General features: G+C 32.7%; 1 protein-coding gene across 2 annotated transcripts; it reads left to right on the top strand.

Moving 5' to 3' along the window:
- The first annotated feature begins 2,517 nt into the window (after window positions 1–2,517).
- Window positions 2,518–9,481, top strand: LOC125870550 (protein LOW PSII ACCUMULATION 1, chloroplastic). Of its 2 annotated transcripts, XR_007446910.1 has the most exons (10): window positions 2,518–2,811; window positions 4,705–4,808; window positions 5,051–5,186; window positions 5,356–5,587; window positions 5,734–5,891; window positions 6,305–6,493; window positions 6,719–6,819; window positions 6,986–7,082; window positions 7,279–7,407; window positions 9,425–9,481. XR_007446910.1 is itself a non-coding variant. In XM_049551005.1 (9 exons), the coding sequence occupies exons 1-9, from the start codon at window positions 2,563–2,565 to the stop codon at window positions 7,351–7,353; spliced, it is 1,341 nt and encodes a 446-aa protein (XP_049406962.1). In that variant the 5' UTR covers window positions 2,518–2,562; the 3' UTR covers window positions 7,354–7,628. The 2 variants fall into 2 exon arrangements, 1 of the variants encoding a protein (XP_049406962.1); XM_049551005.1 differs by lacking the exon at window positions 9,425–9,481 and having other exon boundaries at window positions 7,279–7,628.
- The last annotated feature ends 448 nt before the right edge of the window (window positions 9,482–9,929 follow it).

Here is a 9,929-nt window from a genome sequence, read left to right as displayed (position 1 = left end):
TTCTCTTTTGTCTTTCTCTCTTTCTCGCTTTATACAATATAAATTATACATTTTACAATGTATAATTTGTGTTGTATAAAGCGAGAGAGAGATTTGATATACAAATGTTTTATTTTGATTCATTTGTATACAAATTCAAAATTTATGCAGATATACAAACACATAAATTGAATTGAGAGGCTGCTAGCAATTTATACAAATGGTCTGCCAGCAAAATTATACAAATTTGAAGCTCCTGCCAACGAATTATACATTTTGATGCTCCATAGATAACATAAAGTTTGTTATGGAGCGCAATTATACAAACTATAATTATAACATACAAATATGATTTTTATGTTTGCTATATGTGAAAGATAAAAATTAGACGTGGCCTAGTCGTAGAATTATCCAAAGTTATAAAAAATATTTGGTTCGATTCCAAATAGCTACATCTTTTGCATGAGTGGAGCTTCTTTTGCAAATAGCTTCTCTACCTCGAGAATAATAACAGTTGTGTACGTTATATCCTTCTCAAACCTCACTTTTAGGATTATATTGGGTTGTTGTCGTCGCCCTCGGATATCTAACAAGAAAATTGAGAATTTTCTTTTAAACATGTGTGTATTACTATTTCCATTCACTTTTATTTGTTCACTATTTTAAAAAGGGAAATTATACCACAAGGCAAACATGTGATATATATTTATGACAAATCACTATAATTTAAATAATTACAATTTGTAGCTATAAGTATGGTTTTATTACAAATTTCTCTCTCCTTCCACTGCCCCCTCTCTCTCTCACTCTATTGCGCTCTCTCCGTCTCGCCCCTCTCCATCCCAACCAATTGCAACCCAAAAAATATTTCACACAATATGACAATTGTATTTTGTATTATGTATCAAATATATATATATATATATATATATATATATATATTATCAACTGTATATGTATTTTGTATCAATTGTATTATGACAATTTGTATTCTTCCAATTGTATTCATCGATTCAAATTATGTGTGTTCATACATTTGATACAATTATATTCGATATATGATACAAATCAATTGTATTTGTGATTAAAAAATTTCGATATAACGAATGCAATATGCATTCATCTTCTTTGTCAAATGTATAATGTATCAATTGTATTCAACCAAATATATGTGCGGAATTTGTATTTTATATCAATTCTATTCATACAATTATATTTGTATTTTGTATCATTTGTATTCGTGATACAACAAATACAACATGTATTCATCCTCTTACCTCTCTTTCTCGATCTCGCTTCCTTCTCCTCATAATATGTAGCTAAATACAATAGGTTTTTACATACTTGTATTCATTTTGATACAAGTCAGTTGTATCAATTGTGTTCGTGATACAACATAATAAAACAAATACATGAGGTATTTCAAACTCTCGCCTCTCGCCTCTCTCACCATATCTCGCTCACCTCTCTCCCCTTCTCCTAGTAGGGTTGCTTATTGGATGGACGGATGAATAATTATGCTTAACGGTTTAATTTATCGGATATTGAATTTTAAATAAATTAATCCGCTAGTCAACCAATAAGCTATCGGTTGGTACATTATTGGATTAGGAATTAATGCACGGTTATCAGATAGTGTATTGGCTCCACCATTCCATGCACCCTTCTTTCACTTTCACTCACCAATATATTGCTCCCATCAAACAAAATATTTTTTCTAGCCCTACTTAACATGGTAATTTAGTAATTGTAAATCATAGACATATATGAAAGTTTAAATTCCGGGTATGCACATACGTATTTACTTAACAAATACGATAAAAATGTAACTACGATAATTTTTAACGGGTTAACGATTTACCCAATAAAGAAATTGAGTAATTTTCCCTCGCACTAATAAATTGTTAACTATATAATTTTAATCCGTTCACCAACCATTAATCCGATAATCCAATACCAAAAAGCCAATAAGCCAATTTTGTGGTTGGCTTATCAGTTACAGTTTGGTTATGAACAACCAATATCCTAGTCTCGCTCGTCTCTCTCCTCTCCCAAACATGTAGCTATAATTCATAATTAAGCAAACCATAGCTATAGATCTCAAATTAAGCCCAAACTATAGTCATTTAAAAAATAGATTTTCATTTTTTCTTGACACTTTTAACATATTGAGAAAAAAAATCATGTTTTATCCTTAATATTGATTATTTATTCCTCAAATCATATTTCAAGATTTAATACTAAACATCAATTAATATGTGTATTATGGTAAAATACTCATATCAATTCTCATTTTTTTTTTAAAAGTGTGCAAAGTCTAAAGTGACCAAATAAAATTGAACAAAGAAAGTATTATGTATAAAATAAACACCTATAAAATAAATATTTAATAAGGAAATAATCAAACATTTTTTTAATTAATATTTTAAAAAATGACATGTAATGATTAAACACTACAAATATTTCGAGAGTGAGGAAGTAATAATCCCTTAATAAACCAAACTTGAAAAAAGTCCATATTTTAAAGCCTTTTATGAAAACCACAGGAAGTGTAACGCGTAGTGTGAATGGATAAATCTTGACATGGCCATAGCAACTCTTCCGTCCTCCCATCACCTCCATTTCTGCTTCTTCTCTTCAGCATCTTCCAAATTCTCAATTACTACAAAATTATGCCTAAATTCCCCCCCAAAGAATCGTGTTTCACTTGTCATTTGTTCTTCTTCTACTTCGCCCCCTCCGTCATCATCGTCGTCGCCCCAAGTCAGTGAACCCACTCCCACTGCTGAGTCCTGCGTCAATGCCGGCCTCGACCTCTTCTCTAAAGGACGGGTATTTTCCTAATTCTCTTTCAATTTCATGGCAGCAGAACCTCCTTAATTATTTTATGATTGCATTGTTTTTCAGGTCTATTAGAAACTATGATATGGTCTGTATACACATTATGCTTTATGAGACTACACTAAGTATGTTGTTGTTGTATTGTTATTCTTGTTGATTTAGACAGAGAGAAGGTGGATTGAGGTTCGTGACCATAATTCTTTTGGTTTATTTATAGATATTTTTTTAACACAGATATACTTCATGTTGTAGCTCCGCCACTCGTTGTAGACATCAAATAAATTAAGCTAGTAAATAAAAGGGATTTCTCTTAGTTCATGCAATTTAATTTGATAAATGACAATAGAGGTTTTGATTTCGAGTTTTAATATCCCCATCATTTGATCATTTGCAGTCATATTATTCCCTTGTATTTGTTACCTAAGTTTCCTCAAGTGTTCTCCAAGAGTCTGCTGTTGGATATTTGACTGAGTTTCTTATCATAAATAGGTTTATAAAGTGTCTCCATATTTGGCTAGTCCTTTTCTTGTAGAAAAATGTTTAAGATTCTATAAATTGAGGCTCGTTCCTTCTAACTTAATCAACATTTGCAATATAGTCATAGGGGCTTTGAGAGTTTTGGTTAGGGCAAGTTTAAGAGTTTTGGTTAGGGCAAGTGTTCTCCAAGAGTCTGCAACTTGAGCAAGTTTACTTGTTTGACATGTATATTAAAAAAATTTCATGTTTTGAGTAAATCTTATGGTAACAATTGCACTCAGAGGTGGAGCTAGGATTTTTAGTTTATTAGTTTTGAATATATTATTTATACATAGCAAATGAACTTTTTAAACATAACTATGAGGTTTGAGCCAAAGCTACTGGGTTTTGTCGAACCAATAGCTGAAGGGGTGGCTCTGTGCCTCTGCCCCTACACTTAACACCCGCCCTAATCATGCTTTGTTGGAAACTGGCCGAGAGTGGATTTTTGACAGTGACTTGAAAAATTGAAAGGTACATTCAGATTTTATCTGCAACAACAACTAGATTTCAAAATGCTTATGACTGGAACTTTATAATAATGCTAAGATTGTAAAAATGACATCAAACGAGAAAATGTGTCACATAAATTGAGATAGATGGACTAGGACGAACTACAATCGGAAAGAAAATTACAGTAAGCTTTGATGTCTCTTCCTCAAATAATATTGTTGGTGTTTTGTCACAGTTTAATGTGGCATCCACATTAAGCATGCTTGTTTTTGCTGCAAACCATACCACTATCTGTTTCATATAATGGAATCAAGAACACATGTGCACCATGAGATTATGAACTGTCATTTCTGTTATTTTACCTAGTAAACAGTCCAGCATTTTCTCTAACCTTTATGGATTTGCTGCAAATAGTTCTCTGCATTCATCTTTATTTTATTTTTCACTACATCAAGCACACTCTGTCTAAAACTAAAAATTTACCAAAAGATTGATGATTCGAAGATTTTCCTACTCAACGAGTTTTTCTATTTATAATCTTGTACACGTCAGAAGCTTGAATGTCTGAGTTTAGTTTCTTGTGTATCTCTATTTGATCCTGCATAGCAAGCTTAAGGATAGCCGATAGCATCTAGTAGGTTAAATCACAATTATTACCGGAAAAAGCTATCGATTTGTTAATGTCTGGTCAATTATCTGATCAAATTTTTTTTCTTTCTAATCAACAATATTTCTTTTCTGAAATTACCAATTTAAAATCTGTTCAGTTGGCTTTTCTTGTTACTTCTCACTTACTTATGTTTCCAATAATCTGCATTTTGGTTTGTGTACAAACCTCCTACAAGTTGGTTACAATTTCAATCTGCAATATGGGCAAAATGCACTGTATTGTTCATTAAATTTGATATTTTCCAGGTGAAAGATGCTCTTGTGCTGTTCGACACAGCACTTACTTTAAATCCCAACCCTGTGGAGGCTCAAGCTGCATTTTATAACAAAGCATGCTGCCATGCCTACAGGTATATTTCTCCTTTGCCTCTTTCATGGTTGAATTGATTTAGCTGGATAAAGACAAGTAGTTATTTGCTTGAAACCATGTTGAGATATTGAGGAAAAAAACATATTTGTGACTTTTTTCTCGTGTAAAATGCAATGTTGAAACTTTAATGAGCGTCACAAAGGAGCTATATGTACTTATTTATTCTTCTTCACTCGCTTATTACTTCTCTATTTGTTTATTTATTTTCTTTATTTACTTAAGGGGGGAAGGAAAGAAAGCTGCTGAGTGTTTACGCACTGCTTTGAAAGAGTATAACCTCAAGTTTGGCACAATCCTTAATGATCCGGATTTGGCTTCCTTCAGAGCATTGCCTGAATTTAAGGAACTACAGGAAGAGGTTTGTTTCCAACTGTGGATATAGTTCTTTAGTTTTCATCATGCTTGGATGTCTGAATTTAATTCAGCTCCTTACCACATTGACTATGTTACAGTATCTACAGAACTTCGCAAGGCTCTAGCTTTGCTTCATTATTTCTGAATCTCATAGTCTTCTATTTACCTCACAGGCTAGGTTAGGAGGGGAAGACATAGGGTACAGTTTCCGTAGAGACCTTAAGCTCATCAGTGAGGTACAAGCACCATTTAGGGGGGTCAGAAGATTTTTCTATGTGGCATTCATTGCTGCTGCTGGAATTTCTACATTTTTCACTATACCCCGGTTAATCCGTGCAATTCAAGGTGGAGATGGTGCTCCTGATTTTGGGGCCACTGCAGGAAATGCTGCTATAAATGTCGCTGGTAAATAACGACTACCTTTGCTACAAATCATTTAGTTCACTTCTAAAGTTTGGTAAATTATATTTGCTGGCTATATTAACTTACGCTTTTAAATGAAAAGAACTGTTTCTCAAAAATGATTAACCTCTTGAACCAGCACTCTGCAGGTATTGTTGTTTTTGTGGCGTTGTTGTTTTGGGACAACAAAAAAGAGGAGGAACAGCTTGCACAAATATTGCGTGATGAAACACTATCAAGGCTGCCTTTGCGCCTTTCAACTGATAGGATTGTTGAACTCGTCCAGCTAAGAGACACCGTGAGGCCTGTTAGTGAGACAACTTCCCCTTTACTCTTCCTGTTTTCAATTTCCAGAAGTTGAGTGGAAAACGTCAGGAGTCCTTCAATTTTACCTTGAAGAATGAGATGTCCTGTATAACTTTTACTGGTGTCACTTGTCTAGTTCTCGTTGCCATGTATTCTGCTTAATAGATCAAAAGATATGGTTTACCTCCCTCATTAGAAGAATCCATTTCCATCACATTTACATTGTCGGAGGGATGATTGAAGACAGAAAGTTAGTAGCATTTTTTGCTAGGTTTGCAACAAATGCCTATATTTCATGAGCAAAAAGATATCCCTTTATTTGTTCTCTCTGTATCTCTATTTCTTTTTCTAAAATGCCTGACTCGAACATATTGTCTCCTCGTATTTGGAGTTTGACCAGTTGCTTGTTGTTAGGTTATTTTGGCTGGAAAAAAGGAGACAGTCTCTCTGGCTATGAGAAATGCTGAGAAATTCCGTACTGAGCTTCTTAAACGCGGAGTCCTTCTAGTTCCTGTTATTTGGGGTGAAGGCAGGGAAACAAAAATAGAGAAGAAAGGTTTTGGTCTTTCGCAAAAGGCAGTTGCTTCCCTCCCATCCATAGGGGTAAGATTGAAAGTAGCACTTAATGATCATTTTTAAACAACATGATGCTATAGCATGCACGTCAAGTTCATGATTCTGCTTTCTATTTGCTCAAAGTCCAAAATATATTTTTTACATGCTACAGGATTACTGAAAGTCGTTTCTTGTTGCTCAACAAGCATAAGACAATAATCTTAATGGTGCAGGTATCTCGTTCAGGTTTTCTTATTTTTGTCCAATCTGTAGGAAGATTTTGACCAAAGAACTCAGTCAATAATTGCAAAATCAAAATTGAAGTCAGAGATCCGGTTCAAGGCGGAGGTCGTTTCACCTGCAGAGTGGGAAAGGTATATCTACCTGTTCCGCTTACACTTGAAAACTACTCATCACATCATAGTCATGTGTATTTATGTTTGTGCCACTTTAATTTTTGGACATCCCATCACACAGTTTGATCGACTGAATTTTTTTCCCTTGTACAAGATGTATTGTTTGACTTCAAATCTATTTCAGGTGGATAAGGGATCAACAGAAGTCTGAAGGTGTGACTCCTGGCGAAGATGTCTACATTATACTTCGTCTAGATGGTCGTGTTCGACGATCAGGAAAGGTCAGTACTTGTTTAAAAAGAATTGCTGCAATTCTCTTCTTTGCTCCATTAATCATGACTCAATGATGTGCTTATATGCACACATAATCAGCACATAAATTGCTCATGACATGACATAGATGACTGTATCCAGAAAAGTATAATTTACTATTCTTATGGGTTAATTCTTCGATTTTAATATTGACCAACTCTGCAGGGAATGCCTGACTGGGCTCAAATTTTAAAGGAACTGCCTCCAATGGAAGCAATATTAAGCAAGCTAGAAAGATAATACAAGTTTCTCTTGCTGAGTGCTAAAATCTTTTCACTACCTGGTGTATTTTCGGTCAGTCTCCTTACTTGAAATATTAAAGGCACTAATTGATGCCTGTCGAGCTTGTCTGTTTTACGTTCCAATTTTTCACGAACATATACTGTACTATAATTCTATAAATTGATATTGATATTTGCCAGATGAATATCCAAAGGAAATGAAATTTCATAGGAAATAGAAATCCAAACAATGGAACTAATAGTTATTCATCTATTGTTGAAGCTAGAGGTGGAATTACCACTATTCGTCACTTTTTTATGACACGATCAGATATGTAACTTTGGTTAGCACTTTTCTCATACAAGCATAGGCCTATGTATGCAGAAGGATGGTCAGTTGAACCCCTTCACCGGAAAATTATACTGCATATGTAGGTCAAAGATAATCAATCTCACACACACAAAAACACGCATTAAATCTTGAACATCCTTACTGGAATTTCTAGCTTCACTACTGCATACAACTTTGAAGTCTTGGTTTTTGTATCTTTATTGAATGTTGGGACAATCAACTGGACAAAGAAGGAAAAACAAGAGAAAATATCTCTAATGAGCTGGGAAGTAATTTCTGCTATGTAGTTGACTTCTTTGAGAAATATTATTATTATTTATTTTCTTGCAGACGTTCAAACTGAGTTTTAGTTCATAATTTGTTAATGGATCCATCTGTTTTTAATATTAACCTAAGTCTTTTTTAATAAAAACGAGAAAAGAAAAAACTATTTAAACTGGAATGGTTCCAACAAGAAAGATATTCTAAACCTACTCCAATAAAAAAATACTGTAATAACTTTGCCAGGAAGACTTTTGCATATTAAAGTACAGTATAAGGTGAAGGCAGACCATGAATTTCAATATACCGAATTTTAGTCTTTTTGAGTTACTGAATTCTAAATTAAAAATCTAGACGTATTAATAAATTGTTTAAAATAAATATAACTTTAAACCAAAATCACTAATTCCGTCGAACTGTCTTGATTGAAGAGACCAAGATGATTGCGCATTATTCTATTCCTTAGAAAATTTGAGTCCCTCCTTTGCCTGCACGGTCACTCTGCTTGATGCATTTTTTTTTAAAAAAAACTTGTGTACTCAAATATTTGTGTAATTTTTATTAGATTATGAAAATTTTAAAATCTCGAGAATAGATGTGATGATTTACTATTCTACAAGGCACCTAGACATATTTTCTTTCAAGGATTTCTCCTGGGACTTTATTCTAAAGAGTAACCATGGTATCAATTTCTTATTTTTGCTTTAAGTAACATTTGACATATTTTAGCCTATATAAAAAGTACTACTATTAATCATAACATTATTTAAAACATGTTTGAAGTCGGTCAATTTCGGGAAAAAATTGTTTGACTCGGTAAATAATATAGTGTTTTTTTTTTCGGACAAACTTTCTCGTACCTTGATTAATTTTACGGGATATCTATCACATTCCACAATAAACAAATATCAGGTAACTTTGTCCACCAAAACTAAGACAAATGGGAAGAATTTATTTCTGAAAAAACCAATTTGCCCTTGAACTATCCAAAATTAAGCAGTTTTGCCTTCTCTTTGATTTTTGGCCTAATATTCCTCACTATTTGAAAAAGTTTTTACCTCAGACCCTTTATAGGACTCTTAAGGATAATTTTAAATCATAATTAAAGTTAGGGAGAAATTAAGATTTCTTGACCATTTAAAATGAATGGAAGAAAATGATTTTTTAAAAATGTTTATGTAAAAATGAAAATTTCTAGAAGAAAAAATATGCAAGTGAATTACAAAATCAACTCTCCTTGAGTTGAATTTTTTCGTTCTTTTTTAATTTTGAAAAATTTAGACACATGGAGTATCTATTTTGCATTGGAGCTACGTATATAACAAAGGATAAATACGAAATAATTTGCTAACGACTAAAGTATGAAAAGACCAGACAACTCTTTAGAAGAAAAATATTAGATAACAAAGAAAATATAATAAATTAATCTATAATAATAATAATAATATAGAAAGATTGGCATCATTTTCTTTGGTAGGTTTTGAAAGGTTCATCTATTTTGATGATGACTTGAACTTTCCAACAGCAATGAGTAACGCGTTTGAACTGGTAAATAAACGAAACCCATTACCAAAGAAGCTTCATTTTTCATTTGAATTAATATCATATTATTATTATTATTAGTAGTAGTAGTATTATTATATCCATTGAAATTAATATTATTTCTTCTCCGACCACCATAATCCTTGATTTTCCTTACGTCCACTATCATTATATATTATGATTAGGTCTAAGATTAGGACAACTAAACTCTTATACTAAATCAATATGACCATATACTTCTAATAATAAACTCTACTTTCCCCTAAATTTCATTATATTTTATTTTTCAAATTATAATGAAAATAAATTTTAATATAAAAAAAGAAATTGTTCACATTCAATGTGTATGCTACATGCATGAGAATACACATTATTCAATATTTGATATCTGTGTTGATGGGAGAAATCAATTAATTGAGATGTACATAAAATGATCTGAA

This window comes from Solanum stenotomum, chromosome 7 (assembly GCF_019186545.1).
Source record: "Solanum stenotomum isolate F172 chromosome 7, ASM1918654v1, whole genome shotgun sequence".
In the NCBI taxonomy this organism is placed as follows: domain Eukaryota; kingdom Viridiplantae; phylum Streptophyta; class Magnoliopsida; order Solanales; family Solanaceae; genus Solanum; species Solanum stenotomum.
The sequence above is the reverse complement of the archived record's forward strand: the minus strand, read 5'-3'. Positions and strand labels throughout refer to the sequence as shown.